The 19,735-nt window shown below is 37.4% G+C and overlaps 1 protein-coding gene across 7 annotated transcripts in view; it reads right to left on the minus strand.

The window, feature by feature from the left end:
* Positions 1-19,735, minus strand: part of LOC145976494 (uncharacterized) — a 304,704-nt gene that overhangs the window by 146,701 nt on the left and 138,268 nt on the right. For all 7 annotated transcript variants that reach the window (XM_083107612.1, XM_083107608.1, XM_083107607.1 and 4 more), the window contains one exon: positions 4,667-4,925. In XM_083107612.1, coding sequence (XP_082963738.1) covers positions 4,667-4,925 — 259 coding nt within the window. The remainder of the gene's footprint in view (positions 1-4,666; positions 4,926-19,735) is intronic.

Below are 19,735 nucleotides of genomic sequence, written 5' to 3' on the forward strand. Positions count from 1 at the left end.
CCGCCGCGCTGCGTTCGCCCTGTATAAGCTGTGTACATCGCAGACATTTTTTTCCAATGCAAAACCCACCATCTCTCTCTTTCCTACGCTCGCTCTCCTCTTTCGGAATACTCTTCGCGTTTGTCCCCGCTGCCTTTCTTCACGCCGGATATTCGTACGGCGCGAATAAAACGCTGGCATATTTCAGACTTATCGCCCCCTTCTCGTGCCTGCACCGAGTATTCTCAGCTCCTTTACTGCACCTAGTTTCATTCTTTTCCGGTTTACGGTATTACCGTACCAAGCTATTACACGCGTTTCGACGTTCTTATCCTTGTCTTGGCGCACGCAATACTACTCTATCCTGCTGTTTTATTGTTTTGCGACTTCTCGAGATGCTCGTCCATGAAGTATGGCGTTTTTAACTCGATTATATTATGTATATTTGGAATCAGAAATGCTTTCGCACTTGAATTTGCACATTTTATTTTATTAATAATATTTTTATTAAGTGCAAATTTAGATGGGAAGACATCTTTGACTCCAAATGCATAAACGCGAATACTATCCGAATAAAAAAATATTAATATCTTGATATTAAAAGTATAATACATATAGAATGTTTAGTTAATTTATGCAATATATCTTGAAAAGAAAATATGATTAACGCAATATTTTCGTCTAAGAATTTTTAATGTTTAACTTGAATAATAAATAGAAAGCAAACCAGCAAAAACATTTCAAAAGTTTATTTCGGAAATAAAATCTTATTTCGGTATTTTTCGAATGCTGCAAATTTCTCGTGTGGATATGCTATATAAATAAATAAACTACAGTAGCTGCAATAAAGCGGCCTGTGTTATTGTTTTCGTCGACAAGAGAAACATTATTCTGGAAATTTTATTTTGCACGACATACATATTGAAGCCAAATATTTTTATGATTTCTTAATGACTTCGCCTTAATGATTGAATATATATTTTGACAAATGATAATGTGCATGTATGTATTAATATTTATAAAAATACAGGAGTTATAATTACACTTTCAATAAAGCTTTACCGTTTAATCTTTAATAACAATAATTGAAATATTAATATAAACGTTGCAATTTATGCAATTTATGTATCTCATTAGTATTTTCCAAGATGATTTAATGACTTGTTTGCGTATTACGATTATCGCCATTAAACGGCTTGGATTAATTTCAATGTGTCTGATTATTGATACTGTCACACTACTGTGGAAACCCTATTATACTGTCAGACTGTCGCGCTTAAGTACCGAATAGTACTTTGAGTAAAGCTCTCAATATAATCGATATTGAATGGCTGGAATGGTATCAGCCCTTTGACCCGCATTGATTTACAAGGATATTGTCGCTATTTGTCAAATCTTGTGTTATCCAACAGTCAAGAACGAGAGAACTGTAATTCATTCAGAAGATAATTAGGGCAGTGCGTGGTCCAATTATCTGTAATATCAACTTTGGAAATATAATTCTGATATATATATATGGAAAGAGAGAAAGAGATTGCTTTAATTTTTAAATATTTTGAAAAAATTATGTATTTTTTTATTATATATGTTATTTCAATAAAAATAAAAAAATTTCAAATTATAACATATATATTAAAATTTTTCAACTTCATTAAATAGATTGTGTGAATAATAATTACTCATTTCCCAAGTCTTCGCGTTTTTTAGAAATGGATTTAATCTCGCCTAAAGTTTCTCAATTTTCGTAATAAAGAGAATTAAGCTATTTCGACTTTGAAAAATCTCGCCATTCTCTTTATTGTCTAGAAGTGATTCGCCCTAACGTTTCCTACAGCGAGAACGTGGTGCTAGCTGGAGAAGAAGGGAGTCAGGATGCGGAACGGGCGTGCCCGAGAATGGGCTCGGATAGCGGTGCCGTTTCAAGTAGCATTTCCTTGGCACAAACGACCCTCTTAATCAATCGCTAGCACCTCTCTTCTTCTCTCGGCAGAGCTCGACTCTACAGCTCGAGCCGCGCGCAGCCCCATCCTCCACCTCCTGCTGCCGGAAGTCTAAAGCCCCCGTAACAAGCCGCAACTTCGATAAATCTCCCCGCACCGTCTTTCTTTCCCCAAGAGCCGCGATTCCGCGGCATTAGTAAGAACGAAAGGAGAAAGACGAAGGAAGGATATATCGCGGATCGATTTTGGTGAAGGCGCTCGAGGGATACGATATGAACGGAAAGGGTGAAGGACCTCCAATTCGAGAGAAGGAGGAGAAAAACTTATGAAAATCCGGGATTTATGGCAACGTGCGGGCGAGAATCGGACCAGGCCGCGCCGTGGTTCGGCTCTGACAAATCGTCCGAAAGTTAACGTTCTCGATCGTCCTTGGATCACCTTTTCCCAAAGATGGATCCCTCTCTCGATGCCCCATTCTAGAAAGAAAAAACCCCGACCCTTTCGATATTCCGTATTTTGTATCGAAAGTTTGTATGCATTTCACTTTGATAGTAGAAACTTTCGACAAGGTTGTTTCTTTTTCTAAAAGTCGGGAAATCAATAAATGCTGCGATATCGGTTTTCAAATTTTTTTCATGTTGAGCTAAGTAAGTTTGGAGCTATATTATATAATTTAGGAAGGAGAGTATGTTTTCTCGCAAAACTTGCATTCTAAAAAACGAAAAATATTGCGGCAAAATTGCGATTGAGAATTATAAACTCTTGAAACGTATCGATATAAGTATGATCTAATTAAGAGTTTAATATCGGATTTCATCGTAAAATTTTCCAACCTATTCCTCGAGTTAATATAGCGAGATCAAATTTCTTTTCCAATAAGTATAGGAAATTGCCATTTTACATTCAATTTCAAGTTTGATTGATCAAACATTTTCAAATTTCAGAAAATTTTGATAAAATTATAGTACCAGAAAACATTTTTCCCAACGTTCCGTGTTTTTAGAGAAAGAAATATCGAGAGATGAATTTTGATTAACTTTGAGATTCATCAATAGATTTTGAAAATAACAAAACGATAATAATCTGGGACACTTTCTATATAAAAAAATAGATGTGTAAAAATTTTGCACAAAGTATTTGCTGTTTTATGTCTCTAAATTTGAAATACAATCTCTGGTTACCGAAAGATATCTTGCCGCTGCATCTTTCGATCTTTGGACATGAAAAGAACTCGCGTGTCTCTTGCGAAATTTTTCGAATTCAAGTTTTCCGTATCAGCGATCGTCCGTAAAAAGACTCGACGAAGTAGAATTACTTCGAAGGAGAAGGAACATGAATGCTCCGGTTGAATGGAAAATGGCAACTACAAGGAAGGTCTAAAAGTTTCGAGCTTCGGGGAAACCGGATGGGGAAAGATTGCGAGTTTAAGCATCGACATAAACGATTCGGCTTCTTGCTTTCTACGCTCGAGAAACGATCCGACCCGAATAGTCACCTGCGCCGCTTAGAAGGAAGCAATAACCGTTTGATTCCGGACATTTCTGAAGTCGAGCTCTCAATTGCTAGACTCTCTGTTCGTAAGAATAGATAAAATCAGAAAGCTCGCTATATGCAGTGGCGAAGATATAATTCCAAGATCCTCGACCCTTCCTTTTATCGACTCATTAGAGTCTATTTTCTTATATAGTCATTTTTATCTGATTAATTCATTAAACCTTAGACCAATTTGAAATTACATTGCGATTGAGGAAACATTCCGAGTATGACAAAATCACTCATTCTTTAAAATTGTAAAAACCAGTTCTTTAAAGTAGAAATAAAAATATATTGTTTTAAAGATTAAAGATATGTAAAAATGTGCAAATATTGTTAATCACATGTAAGCTTTGGATAATCAAACGTTTCAATTGCGACTTGTGGCAGTTCACTGACAAGAACATTTACGTAAATCGTTTTGTCGAAAGAAGTCTCGAATGTGATCACATAAAGCAAGGATTACTGTAATCCGTCGAAATAATTCTGCATTAGAGCACACACGGGTTCGGATACTGAGGCTAATCTACTCAGATCCAGAAACGAGTGCGCTTCGAAAACGCAGGATTTGAACGCGATTCTAAAAATACGAGAGGAGCGACCTCCATTGTAATAAATCTCGATCTAACCAGTAGAAATTTATACGTAGTATAAATCAATTATGTATTAGCAACGCTACAATTTAGAAATAGTCGAGGAAGAAATCTTTTCTTGTAACAAATTACAATGAAAAAAATGCAAATAAATAAAATAATGAGTTTACGCGTGCGATCTTGATTCGAAAAAGCTTAAAAATAAATTTTGATAAAAATAGAACATTTACTCTTATATTCGTAGAGAAATTAATTTATTTAATATTATAAAACATATAGCATGCGTTATTAATAATTTAAATAATATTTTTTGCAATATCATAAAATATTTGTAATAAAATGCGAGTTATATATTTCTCATTTGATTATTTATATTATAAAATAATGACTTTTTGATATCGCTTGTTAACTTTATCTACAATTATTTTGATAAAATCTTAATTTACCAATAATAGTAATAGATAAGATCGTTAAACTCGCTATTTTCTTAGAATTAGTCGATCGATCGCAGCTTTTATGTCTAATCATCTTCTACGATATCATAACAAGCATACTTGTCGTACGCGCGCGTATCGTGTTTGATCAGTAAGCAAACGTGAAAAAGAGGGTAAGAGGACTCACCTGTGCCAGCCGCTCCTAGCCTCAGGACTGCATCGCTTTGAAGAGAGATGGAGAGGGTGGCGGTGTCCTCGAGGCGGGCGAGAACCTCTTCGGGAATGTCCTCAGGTTCGCGGAGGCGGAGGGTGACCTCACCCCCGCCTCCGCCACCCTGGCCACCTCCACCCCCGGGACTCGTCGACGCTGAGTACATGAACACAGATCCGTATCCATGTAATGACTGCAGCGGCAGCCTCACGCCGCCCACTTCCCCGACCGGACCCTGAAAATCAAAATATAAAAATCTCGTCATTAAAGATCTGGATAGCAATAAAAATAATGATTTTAATCATGACATTATTAAATTCCTTGTTTCAAATCACAAGTTTATAAATGTTTTAGACAAATATTTTAAATTTATAAAAATTGTATACATTAATGATATATATTATTCTATTATCTTTTTAATTCATAAATTGATAAAATATAACGAATTTTAACAGCAATTTTCTAATGTAATATTCATTAATTTAATATCCATGAAAAGTAACTTTGCAAAAAAAAAACATTGTATTTTTATGCACCACACAATTTTACACGAGATTCGATAACAAAATCATATTAATAATTAATTCAAATAATATAAAAATCTAATAATGCATTTTGCGCACGTAATGTATACACAGAAATATAAAAAAAAAGCGCAGCTCTGTTTCGCCGAATAAAACGATCGCGAAAACACTTGGCACGTATGTTCCGTAGAGAAACATCGAGAAGCCGCATAATATTTGCTGTGGAATTCGATTGGCCGGGATGAATGGCCGGAAGGCGCGTCCAAATCGATCGTATAGCACACGTCATATTAAATTTAAGACCACAATACGGCCCTTCGTCCGGCCGTATCCCGCGGGAAGACCCTTTTCTCTTTCTCTCTCTTTTGTGTCGTTCCTCCTGACTCTTGTTTCACTTCTGACGCGACCATCGCCACCGCAGGCAAACGTTCTCTTTTACGAGCGGAAATATTTTGCCAATTTCGCTGTCGATGCAAATTTCAATTCACGAGCGTCAATATTTGCTGACTCGCGCCGAAAAAGGATTTTGATGTACCGGCATTTTATCCGCCATCGAACGCGCGCTTGACTTCCGCGCGAGAAAAGTACGTATCGGCGAAAAACAAAGAGAGAATTCCCGACGAATGGGAACGAAATAGGTCTTTCTTCCCACTCGAGATCACGATTGAGAAAAAAGAAGCAGAGATACACGGACCTCCCTGAACGCAAGCTCGATTCTGCTTGAGATATTATTTTAATGGAACGGAGAGATTTCAATTACCGCCGCGCGTGTTGCTCCGCGTTGCACCGTTTCCGGTACATCGTCGGAAATAATAAGAAATATCGAAGGAGCGCGGTGAGATAATGATAGTCCATATTACTTGGAAAAAAGAGCAAATGCGATATCGAGATAGGATGGAAATTGTCCGGTGTTTTGTGGCGCACGTTCGATCGCTAAGTTAATATCATCACCAGCGAAATAGGATTATAGTGTTCACTATAAATAAATTATTCTGTTATTTCCCAAACTCGCTAGAGAGAGAGAGAGAGAGAGAGAGAGAGAATTGCCTTTGGCAAAGTTCATTGACTGCGGCCCATCGTGCGAAAGTCGGTATTATGTTTTATTAAAACGTAATGTCTATAAAAAGTTTCTTATAAAAGATATGAGAGAATATGCTTTTTGAAGTAAAATTAAAAATATGTCTGTTCCATGAGAGAGAATATCGAAAAAATATGATCAACAACAATCTGCGGTATAAGCAAACTGATAGAAATAACTAGCGCGTTACATCGTCATTGATGATAAAAAAAACTGTTTTTCAGAAATGCGCATGCAACGTCAAAGCTAAACACGGGTATGTTTGTGCCAGGCATAAATTTGAAATAACAGATGTTGTTGGTTTCTGTAAACAGGAAAGTCGAGCGAATCGAACAAACCAGAATTAAAAATATCAGTATAATACTGATACAAACAAGGTTTACTGGAAATGTTTGTGGAACTCGGGCACGTATAAATGCTATCTGTATAAAGGCAATGCGCCGCTAGAGAGTACAAACACTGGTTTTAATTCCGACATGAATCTATACAGATGAAACGTACAAATAGAGAGGGCTCTCTTGATCGATTACAATATTATGTGTTATAATTAATAAAAAAATCCAATATTTATAGAAAAAAATAAGGATACTGAAAAAAATAAATCTCTAAATTTATATCCAATATATTCCTATCATATTTCTATCAAAAATTGTTAGAGTAGAATTATTATTATTTCATACGTATAAAAAAATTAATGCATTAAATCTAAAACATAATCGTTTCTAAAACATACATACATTCTTATCATATGTAAGCTCGTATTACATATGTGCTTTTACACATATGCCTTTATTTCTACACAGTTGCAAAAACATGAGACGTGTGAAAAGATACTTGAAATCTATTTCTGATAATTTTTAAAATATCAACACGATGCGCTTATATTAAAACATTTAAAGTTTGCGCATATATCCCTAATGCGTCCGATTTAATGGTCAGCGTCGTGTATCTACTGGCGCGAATTCTCCCATTGTTAGTGGTCGGGGCGCGAACCGCGTGTTCTCTCTCTATTATTTACGTAAATTGATTCGTACCGCCGACTATTTCCGCATCACGTATTCGCGGCTATCAGCCGGCATTATAGGCGGCAAGAGTAAAGCCCATCGCGCGCCGTGCGATGAGAGCAATTTATTTTAATGGTCATTTTCGTAATGGGTCTTTGAACAGGGTGCATGAACATTTCTGAATAGGCCACGTATACACCGTAACACGGCATACATATCTTCCGCCATTCCTATAGCCCTCTGTTATGCACGTGGTCGACGCGCCACGCGCAAGGGGGCATAGCGAGAATGCACGGTAACTGTGCCATTCGCGAAAATGGCACCTGCTACCGGAAACAATACCCACCCGCCTCTACACTTTTCCATTTTAGCAACCGCGCGAAAACTTTTCCGTCCTTTTTCCGTCCTCTTTCTCGTTTTTATGGCCGGCATTGTAGTCTCGCCGGGGAATCCGGTACAATTGGCGATGCCTCAACCCACATTTATGACTCAAGGATCATTTCCATGAAGTTGCCATTAATTGAATATGCCCTGACAACGGTGATTTATATCACGCGTTATTCTCGGGAAGCATTTTTCTAATGCAATAACGACGCTCTCGATCGTATCGCGTTTACAATTAGCCATTTTGTTTTTCATATACGAATATATATTACGCGATGAATGATATTTTTCTCTCTGTCCGATCCGCCATCTCGGCGAGGCAATTTTTTTATCAGAATCACTCTTCTGTCACGAATAGCGAATAAACGGGGGAAAGCGATATCGAGAGACGCCAGAAGTTAAATCGATTTCAAGTTCACCGAAAGGACGAAAGGATTCTCCGATTCGACTTGCGTCGTTGCAGCAAAAGCGAGCTTCAAAGTCGGAATCCGGCGTTCTCGTTCGGCAAGGTGGAAGATTACGGTAATGGATACGGCGAGGAGGAGATCGCTGAGAGAGAAAACCAGGCGGAGCACGTACGAGCACATATCACGCTGGATCGACGTTATTCTCGATACACGAGCTCGGTCAAGGACGAAAGTTTCCTATGGGTACTCGGATAAATATTCATACTACTCGTGGGACTCTTCGAAAAGAGAGCTGATAAACATAAGACTCTTCGAATCTCAGTTTATATGTAAATTTTTACGCGAGAGTTTACAAAACACTCTTTTCACGACTCCCCGATAAGTCGTTTCTCATGCACTAAATATGCGTTTCATTGTTTACGCATTCGTCATCTGCTTCCCTTTAAAAATTTCTTTATGTTGACATCAACTTGAAAAAAAGTTGAATATCGTATCAAATTGTATTTCACTGATAAAACCAACGTAACAACCACTGATAAAATTAACGATTGATGAAATCAAATTACTCAAGATCAAAATAAACCAGAGTTGCACAAAGTTAAAGTTTGCCAGAGATAAAAAATTATCGCGGAGAAAAATAATATTTCTTATACAGAAAAAAATTTCTACGACAATTCTGATATAATATCTCTAGCAAAAACATTGATGTAAAAATTTGATTTCAGATAGAAACGTGAAAAGAAGTAAAAACAAAGAAGAGAATAATATCTGACCGTAGCAAGTATTATAGCTTAAAAATGACTTTACCACATCCAATTTTACTTTAACGGATATAATAATTTTTCACAAATTGTCGACGCTTCGAATCGCTTCCGGATGATGAAGAGCCGAGTGTTCAGGATTTAGGAAGAAGTAATAACAAACGGAAACTAGAACCCTCGGAAGCCAGATAGATTTTATTCCGGCGCGTATGCAAATTGACAAATTGAATTTCACCTCGCGCCCCGTTCCCAAATAAAAGAGAGCGATACGAGCCGATATATGGCCCGCAAAAAACCGAATGAAAAGCGGATATGGCCGCGATTTCATGCTGCTGCGCGATTCCGATTTCAGAACATTAATCAGCATCCTTCGATCCGGAATTTCCAATAAACGGCGCCCAAGTATCAAGTGATTATTTACGAGACGCCATACACGACAATTATTTCAATTTCATCTTTTTAGCTTCGAGAAAACACGCTATTTTTCTTCGTATACGTCGCGTTACACAAAAGATACACACCAATTACGTTAAATTCTCTCTCTAAAAATAACTTAAACGGACAGTTTTGGCACACATTCCAAACGTAACAAATTTCGCCCGAAGATAAGAAAGATAATCACGATATATTTTTATATCTCTATTAGAACGCGATAGCGTACAGATTTGGCCAACGTTCAAGACATTGCAAGCTCCGCTGAAAAGGATCACGGTGTCTAGAATTCAAAGTATAAATCGGAGCCGCAGCCGAGATTTTCGGAGTCCGAGCGAGTCCGTCGATGCGAAGAATGAGTAGAAGAGTCGGGACATCGCAATCGTCCTACGTATACGTACGGCGAGCTGCCAAGTCCCTTCTTGCACGACAAACAACCGGAAATGTAGCCATAACAATGCGGATATGCGCCGTATGCGCGCGGCGAGAGAGTTTTCGCGTATCGTACGCACAACGGACGCGACGCAGATTTCCTCGGCTATAACGCAAAATACGAGAACCGCGCTCGTAAACGCGCGACTCCCTCCCTTCCTCCCTTCCTCTCTCCTGCCTGCCTCGCTTCCCGTCTCGCTTGGAAAATCGAAGCGACCCGTAGCACATCGCGGTCCATACGAACTTTATACTAAATGGAGAGCGCACCGAAAGGATTATCCGACGCCGCGCGCGCGTTTCGGATGTCGAGGACCGGCATCGATCGAGTTCGTTTACGGCGCGGACCATTGGGGTTACAAATCAAAGAGCTGGACCGAGCTCCATCGAAAAATGCGAATTGCGCGCGAGGATGGAACGCATATTGTACGCAGGTAGGTACGTAGATATTTTAGCGCGAAAAATCGCGCGCATCTATGTGGAAGAGCTCTCCACAGTCACGGATGTATGTATGTGTATTTTTGTTTTAAACAAATGCGAGAGCTGAAAAATATTTGAATCCTACATCCCGATGTGGGTGGGATGCTACATTGAATCGTAGGACGTTATTCACAAAAAGCCTTTCATTTGCACGTGCTTATGACGCGAAAATAATACCCCGATATTTTTCCCTGGGGAAAAATATATTTCAAATTTACCCGATCACATGTACATACATACATATATATGTGTGTATATATAGCTATCTCTTAATTTAAAAATTTATTCGATTAATATTAATTAAAGAGAAGTAAAAAATCATTCGGACGACGATTTGGGAAAAAGCTCGCATTTTCGAGCGATGATTCATTGAGCAAGCATGCGAGATTTGCGAGTGACGTGAGAATCAACAGCAATTTTCTTTGTTCGCCGTTTTTCAAAGCATAAATGACAGAGGCGTGAAAATGCTTATGACAGGCGGGACGGTTGGACGATCTCGCTTTGTGCATTTGACGCAGCTGCATATTTGCAGCAACAGCAGCAGCAGCCGCAGTTGCTCGTCACTGGAAAATTTACGGCAGCTTCTTCCTCGTCGCGTCGTTTCCGCGATCTTCCATTTCGCTATGATGTCTACGATTTCGTCGTATCATCGTAATACACATTTTAACCGTCGAACTACACAATAAAACTTGAATTTAAGGATATATAACGTTAACAGTATGAATATAAACGTTAATGGACGAGTAGTATTACGTGACGAAATAGAAAAGTCACAAAATACATTGATTTGTCATTTTTTGTAGTTATAGGATACCTTATTAATTTAAGACAATTATGATTTTTTAACACATATGTACTATCTCATAATAAATAAGTCACTGAAGAAAAACAATTAATATTAATACTTTGCTTAATACGCTGTATAGAAGTTGTATAGAAGCTTGTGTGTAAAATGTGAGTAATCAAAGTATTTATATTGTTACAGATAAAAATGAGCGTTACGAATTTATCGCGTTACGTAACAAGCGCGAATAAACGCAAACTGTCTGACCTTTCAAAGCTTGGAGAAATTTATTCGCAAAAAAGTAGAATAACTTTGATGGAAAATCTTTTTTCTTCATCGTCACAAGTTATTTTACATTACCAATTACGCCAATAGCGATGCTATGAAGCGAGAACATGTTTGATACATCGATACATCGTTATAAAGATAAATATTTGATAGCACTTATGCGAAGACAAAGATGAGGCAAAATGGATGGAATGAAATGATAAGGGCCAATTATTTATAAATGATATATGAACAAGCGATGACTATAGGAGATATTTTATATCTTACATCTCCACTTTGTGCCAAGTATACTATAATGGAGGATCCGTTCTGTTACATTGTATTAATCAAACACCTAGACTTACGTTTGTTTATACAAGTCATAAAATTTTATGTAAAAAATATGTACATTAAAATAAGTAATATAAATTATTGTAACATCTCTTTTAATTATAGACATACAGATCTTCCCTAAATTATTTTCACTATTGAAAGAAAAAAGAACAAGTAAAATTATTTTTTGATTTCGTGAATTTCTACGCTACTCATATTCTCGCTTTTCGACAGCCATGCTCTCGTGGGAGAAGGCTGGCGACGAAAAATTTTAGCATCGTTCATGGACGGGCGTCGCGCTCGCATTTAAAACGTTCGGGCGATGAATCATTGTGTTGCGAAAAACGGGTGTATCCGGTTGCAGCGACGGCCGTTGCGCGGCCGTACCAGTCATACCGCGAACATTGTTTACAAGGTATGTATCTGCGCGCCATCGAGTAACGCATGCGACACGTGTAACAGCGCCGTTCTCTTTTTTTCTCCTTGTCATGTTTCTCCTTGTCGTGTTTTTCTCCTTTCTGCGTACCGGTGGCATGCACTAAATTATATGCAGCAATAGAGTATCGTGGGAATTGCATACACGTACTGCGGAAAACAGATTTCACGAAGATCGAGAACCGTTTGCGGGAGATGCGGTTGAATTCCTCTCCGACGTGCGAAATTTATCCATCGATTAGAACGGCTAAAAATATGTGTGCCAAAGTGCGTACGTCAGGTAACTTATATTAAATTAAAGCCGCTAAAACGTTTTACGCTCGCAATATACAGTGTGCTGAAACGAGAATTGAAGTAAACCGAAATATGTTGTCATCTTTACGGCATATTCCACACTTGCATATTTCAAGTACATATTCAACTCCTCATATGCAAATACTTTATGGGGAGTGTTTAGTTCAATAATATCTGACATTTCTCAAAAGATTGTACGTGTGAAACTTCATAAAAATTTCTACTACGTAAAATATTGTGTAAATTTCAAAGTAATCATCGTGAAAGAGTCGAGAGATGTATGACTGTTAAAGTGCATTGCTACGCACAAAAACAATACCCGTATCTATGAAATGCATTTTCCGACTCGTGTAAAAACTGCGTAAAACAGTCGTGCGATAGTATATTTTGGAGTAGTATTTTGGAGCACGCAGCATGCGAACAGCTAACGAAACGCCGCGTACCGCGACGCGTATAAATGTTCGCGCGATGAATTATCGTCGCAAAAGGGGTGCATTCAGCGGTAAACAGCGAATCGCACTGCATATCGCACATTGTTTACAACTTGAAGTGAGCACCGTCGGTACATCACGGGTTCGCTTTATGTCACTTCGCGCTATCAGCCTAGACGACGCACTCGTATATCCCCCTGCTCCCCCGCGCGACGAATAAAACGCATCCTCCGTTAAATCGCTTGTATTCAAGGTGCAACGCGAAAACGCGAAACGTCGTATAAGAGACACAAGTATAGTTTTCGTGAAAATCGAATGTCGTCACGTGTGCTAAATTTAAACGAAAAACGAAAACGTGCGAAAAAGTAGCGGCGAATATAACGCGAACGTGACATTATGATTACGGTAACGGCTGGTTAACGCGTTACCGAGTTTATTCCGGAAAAGATAACAGGAAGCCTACAAAAGTGATGCAGCCTCTAGGGAAATTATCTCGCTAAGATCAACTTCTAAGGAACTCAACGCCTTTTGCTTCTAGGTTAAGGAAAATTACACGCCTGTGTTAAGGGAAAGTTATTAGGGTGAAAAACATTATTATTATACACGTTATTATCGCGAGATCCTGATATAATGTATAAATCTCATTTCGTATTTAACGTGTCAACGCGTGATATTTTTATCAAAATATCATTCTTTGAGATAGCGAGAGATGAAAGAAACTGAAAATGGAAACTAATTAGTAGATTGATTAAGTTCTTTTTTTTTAATTTTTAATTAAAAATTATATTAAATAATGTCAGATGAACTGCAGCTAAAACCGCATCAGTGAAATGTTATTCGCATATACACAATGACATTTTACTACGTAAAAAGCCAATCAGCCGCATCTAAAATTTAAGAATCGAATTGAGAACAAGAAATGAAAATCGATTCGGAGCTTATTCAAATTCAGAGATTATTCAAGTTAAAATTAAAATAATTAGCGCGAAACTGGTAAATTGCATTTACGCGAAACGAATTCGAGCAACTGTCATCGATCGGATTCGGGGCGTAGGTATCGATCTGTATAATCGGTCGAAGAGGCGAATTCGCGTGGTTCGCATCGACGGAGCAAGCGACGGTGAGTCGCGAGCAAAAAAAATGCTCGGAATCGATTAAAAATTCCATTCGGAATCGCATGCGCGCGCGTATACACATGTACGCACACTGTCGCCTCGTCTTGCGTAACTTCATCCCTGGCTGCCCGATTGTGCCTGCAAATTTTCCTCCCTCGGCGGCCCCGCGAGAATCGCGTAATTACGGCAATCCCTCCTCGTTTACTCTGCCACCTGCAACCCCCGAAGCAACGCGCGCGGACTGGCTATCAAAAATTCTTCCTCCTGTTTCTTCCTATATTTATACCATCCCCGATCATCGATCGTTTCTCTCGTATGCATTCTCTTATTCACTACTGTAGTTGCATAATCGTTTCTCAACGTTAATGCCATTAATACTAGTATTAAAATATTTTTATTATTCTAACCATCAATAAAGAAAAATATTTTCTGCAAATGTAAATCATTAAAACACGAAATATTCTCTTTGTACCTGCTTTATAAAATTACATTCTCTAATATTCCTACAAATTTTCTTTTAATTATTAATATGATATAACAGAATATTAATATCAAATAATCAATTACAGAATATTAATATTAATAGCAATATCAAAATTATGTCTTTCATGTGCAATGATAATTTCCTATTCTTTATTTTAAAAACGGAGTAGTAGATTGTCTGTCAGCCTATTATAATATCCATATTGTTTATCGGATTTACAATTAGATATTCTAATTTGCTTTAATTTTAGCGAGTATTTTTTGCTATTTATGGACTTTATGTATTTATTTTGCTTGATATTAACGATAAATGCATCATAAGATACACGATAATCGATAATAAATTGAAGCGTGTGTTTCAAAACACGTTGAATCATTCGAAAACACAGACGTAATATTAATTAAATTATAAAGTATTTCTCGACTGCATTTATGACAACAAGCGCAGTTTCTACTATCAATTTCGATCTAAATTGTATTGTGATATTATATTAAATCTGCAACCGACAGCGCAGACATATACACACAATGACATTTTACATTCTACCCAATTAGTAATAATTACTTGCGTCGCACTACTAATAACGATCATCGTATGCGTAATAAACGACGAATGGATGTTCCTCCTATTTAATATCTAATTGCAAAATCGTAGAAATACGAGAAGTTAGAATTACACAAAACTAAATTGAACAACAAGCGCGTTCGGAATAAACGCGAATGAAATAGCTATGTAATCTACTATGGCAGCGGCTCTATTATGCCGATAAATGTAATGCCGGTGTGTACAAACAGCGAGCACTACATCGACGGTCAGTTCATTTCGTGCTTTCGTTAACAAATAGAATCAGGTTTGAGCGCCGAATGCACCGATGGTTAAATTTCCCTGTGCCTAGATTTAGTATGATGAATATATAGGGTGTATCAGAAATCATGCCTTTCCTTTCAATCGCAGATGCTAGCAGCGTACAAAATAGTTTCAAAAATCAATTCCAAAATTTAAATATTATCAACTTTTAAATTTAAAAATATCGATTAAATATCCAGAGATTTTGACGTATTAAACTGCAGGGTTATAAGTTACAATCATATATTTTTCGAGTAGAGTTTCTACTTTCAACAAAATGTTGACGCAAGGTTAATTGCAGAGATACTGCAAAGATACAATTTTAAAAATTGAAAAATTGTGAAAAATATGACGTTCAATGAAATATATGCTAAAAATTGTCGAAGAAAATTAAACGCTTCAGGAATATCCTATATAAACAGTCAGAAACGACTGTAACAATTATACGAGAGATGCGTGTGGAACATTCGCCGGGTTGCGATATACAACTATTTGTTTTCATTAAAAGTTATTACTGGCCATGTAAATACTTCAATGCACACGACGGTAACCTTTTAAAACCGAGCACGTATATAGCACCATTATACGCAAAATAATCTTTTTCTCTTTTTTTTTCTACGAAGTACATTTATCCAGAATAATGTTCTCGCTGGAAAATTATTCTCTCAATACCGCGCGTGTTTCCATGATTTTCCGAATTACGATCATTATAGAAACATAATTGTACAGCTTTGCGAAATATTCTACCAAATAATGGTACATAATCCCGAATACTAACGTATAGTTCCCTCTCTCTTTTTCTCTGCCTAATATTCATAATTAAAAATTTTAACTTTCATAATGAGATGGAATAATTATCTTTGCTCTTCAAATTAGCGAATATTTCCGCGATATCAGTAATTAATTCACAGTATGATTAATCAGTGAATTTCTGTCTAATGTTATCCCTTTCCGATTAAAAAAAAAAATAAATTAGGTGATTTATATTTTATCTACAGTAACAGAAAAGCAACAAGCTCTATAACATAATTATAATCCAAAAAATATAAGCAAAATTATTAGTCCTTTGATCACAACCAACAATTATGGAATAATCACGTAGAAATTTTTCTATAACTGCGATATGAGAAAAAGCAATAAGTTAGCGTGAGTGAAAAAACGCCTTCCATAACAGACGAATCGAAAAAAAAAAACTATAGATTTCGATAAAACGTAGATACAACACATAGATATATTGAAACCGCCTGTTGCATTCGCGTAGATTGATGAAAAACGTAATTGTCGAAGCTGTCGATAACCTTTATACGTATACCTTTTATATTCTAGAACAAGAAGGTCAATAACGGTGATAAGAATAAGACCCTCTTATAATTGTATTAAAATTAATAAATCATCGTCAATAAAATTTAATAAAATTAGTGTAAAAATTTTAAAATAGAAAGATAAACACGGTTTAAAAATTTTATATTCTAATAATAATTATATATATATGACATAAATGTAAAACTGTAGAATGATTTTTTTCCTCGATCGCATATAATAAGAATGATTATACATGCATCCTTATCTCAAAGCGTTCGCGAAATAAATCGTGGCGATTTTGTATTAGTGCTTTAGATTGCATATAATAAAACAGATTGCCTTTTATAGGTACATTTTCGTCGACGAGCGCTTTTCTCTTATTCCAGATGTAATTACGAGCAGCGCCGTGAAAAAAAGAAGAGAACTGAAGAGGAAATGCAAGTGGAACAGGGATGAAGAAGTAAAAATGGCATAGAGAATACGCACGAGATCGCACATCGGTCACGACCTACTACCATTGTTTTTTCAAAAAAAGACTTTTGATCGCGAATTTCTCTCTACGCACATCTCTCAAAAATAGAAAGACATTTTACCGGAAGAATAATTCCGTATTTTATCCGTATGTTTTATCAAGTTAGCAATGCGATAAGATTCAATAAAAAATTTGCATTATAATAATAAGTAACAATGTTAAATTATTAATCAAATTTTTTTTTAATTGACAGTTTTCAAATGTCACTCCAATTAACAGTTATAAGATAATAAGTGCAAAGAGAGAATTAAAACGAACGACATGTATAAGAAAATAAAAAATACGATACAAAGCTAAATAGGAATAAGTATGACACACTCCAAGCGGATAATAATAAATTAAGAATATTATCGATGCGAAATACATAGATGATAAAAAATTTTCGTTTAAAAAAAAAGAGGTTCGAAGCTGATCCGTTGCAGATAGGCAGAGAATTTCAAATTATTTACGACTGAATAATAACGAGTGATTCATGAGCGCGATTATTTACGGCTGAAACGGTCAATGATTTATGCAAGCGGCGATAGTTGCGGCAAATCACAGACCATAGTCCCGACTATCCGCGGCAAATGGATGCACTCGCTTGATAAACGCCTCGCAACCAAGCGCAGCTGCATCCCAACCCTCAGCCTCTAGCTACACCCGCACTTTCACCCTCGGGCGCGGTTACCTGCGCGCGCGATGATTAAACAGCGCCGAGGGGACGCTCTTCCTTTAAGAAGGAAAAATTACGAGAAGCGTGCAGCAGGGAAGGAACAGGGTAGGGGAGAGGGGGGATAGGTTTACGCGGGGCCGCATCTGGCGGTGCAATGACACTTGCAGCCGCGCGACTGTAGAAACGATATTTGTCCGTAAATATACGGCGCGTTTTCGCACGACGATATTCGCGCTTTTTTTTCTACTAACAATAAGTATTTTTTTTTTTTTTTACGAGAACTTATCGTAGAAAATGATGCGCAAAATAAAGTTTGGCGTCGAGTAAAACAAGACGGAAATAAAGCAGGTTGCGAAACTAATCCAACGTACATATAGGATCAGACTCGATTCTATCACAGAAATCGAAAGCAGTGTGTCATGCGATGTAATATACTAGAGAACATAAACTGATATTGATTTATATGTTGCGTGCGTAAATGTAACGCATTATAAACCTCCTAGTCGATTGCGATACCGTTTTATGTAATATAATTTTTTTATTTCGTTAAATTACAAAGGACGCGCGCGCGATAAAATTAATTATCGTTTCGCCCTTTCCGCCCGTATTTTCCGCTCGTTCGGATAGCATTAAATTCATCTATTAATGTTTAACTACGTTGCGGTTCCGGGGCGATAGTTACGCAACAATTACTCTACGCAATGTTGTCGTACAAATAATTTAATACTTTCCATTTTCGAGAGCAATGAGACACAGGGACCGCGATACGCAATTCGAATCGTTCGCCATGTGTAAATTGCAGATCACAAGTTGTACATGTCTGACAATGGACATTTGTAACTATCGATGTTGCTTTCGCTATAACATGCGACACAGTCGCGCGCCGGATCTGGAGCAAGGTATTCGAGCGAAGCGCTAACACTCCGGAAGTTGCGCAATTTAAATTACTATCGCGTCGAGTTGTAGCACTGGCATGCAAGTAGTCACTCCTGGGAGCATTTACATACGAAATCTCGCTCGCTAAATATCCACGCCGCGCTGCACCGATAATATTACGCAAATACACGTGTAACTTGTTTTTGGGACATTTCGATTATTCAACATAGACACTATTATCACCGCTGAATTATACATCGAAATTTAACTGCCTTCGGATAACGTATTGATTATTACGTTTTTTAATATTTTACATATTTAATATTGTCAAATTTAAATATAATTTTCTGGTAAAAAGAAACAATGCGTATTGTTAATTATTTTTGGGATGGTAAATTATTGTGCGGTAAAAATGATTTAAATTCGTCATGATTTGCAAAAGGGTAAAATTCCGACGTATACTTGGTTGTCTCGTCGAAAACGCGCTTCGAACTCGATTTCTTACGAAGACGAATGGATCTTCCTCCCAGGAAAGAAATGTCTAGCGAACGACGAGACACTCATGTACGCTTGTCAGTGGCGTCCCGACCCACGTCGTTGCGACGCGCGCGGGGGCCACGAGCTTTATGAACGATGAGCTTATATGGGATGTAACACGTGCCGTCGACTCGTAATATATGAGCGGCCGGGAAAAGGTCCGTCGTGCTGGTATTTTACATCGTCGAGCCGTCACACAAAAGCGTACACGTAAAGATACGAAAGTAAGATGAACAGTTTGGACGAGTATAGCTAAGCGCCGCAGATGCCTAATCCACAAATTCTAATATTTCATTCGAACAAGCGACACGTGTCACAAGCGTAATCCTATTCAAATCCAGAGCGCACTTAATCTATCATTTAAATAAAATACATTACAACATTTTAACGGAACCGTTGTGACGTATAGATATAAAAATACACATCCCGCGAATGTTTTGCGAATGATTGTCATCTTATTTTCAAATATTCAGCTGTCATTTTGGTTTCTGTGCAGCTCGATCGCGCATATTTACATGTGTGTCATGTGAAACGGTGAGTACATTAGACGTGGGCGATGATGAGTGATATGGAAAATGAGGAGAACAGGCGAAAAGACGAAAATGTCGCGTGACGTTAGACATCGGATGCGTCACTCGCTGGAAATTGGGCCCCG

Source organism: Camponotus vicinus, unplaced genomic scaffold, assembly GCF_025532165.1.
Source record: "Camponotus vicinus isolate PSW18456_S1 unplaced genomic scaffold, iyCamVici1.0 SCAF_9, whole genome shotgun sequence".
NCBI lineage: Eukaryota > Metazoa > Arthropoda > Insecta > Hymenoptera > Formicidae > Camponotus > Camponotus vicinus.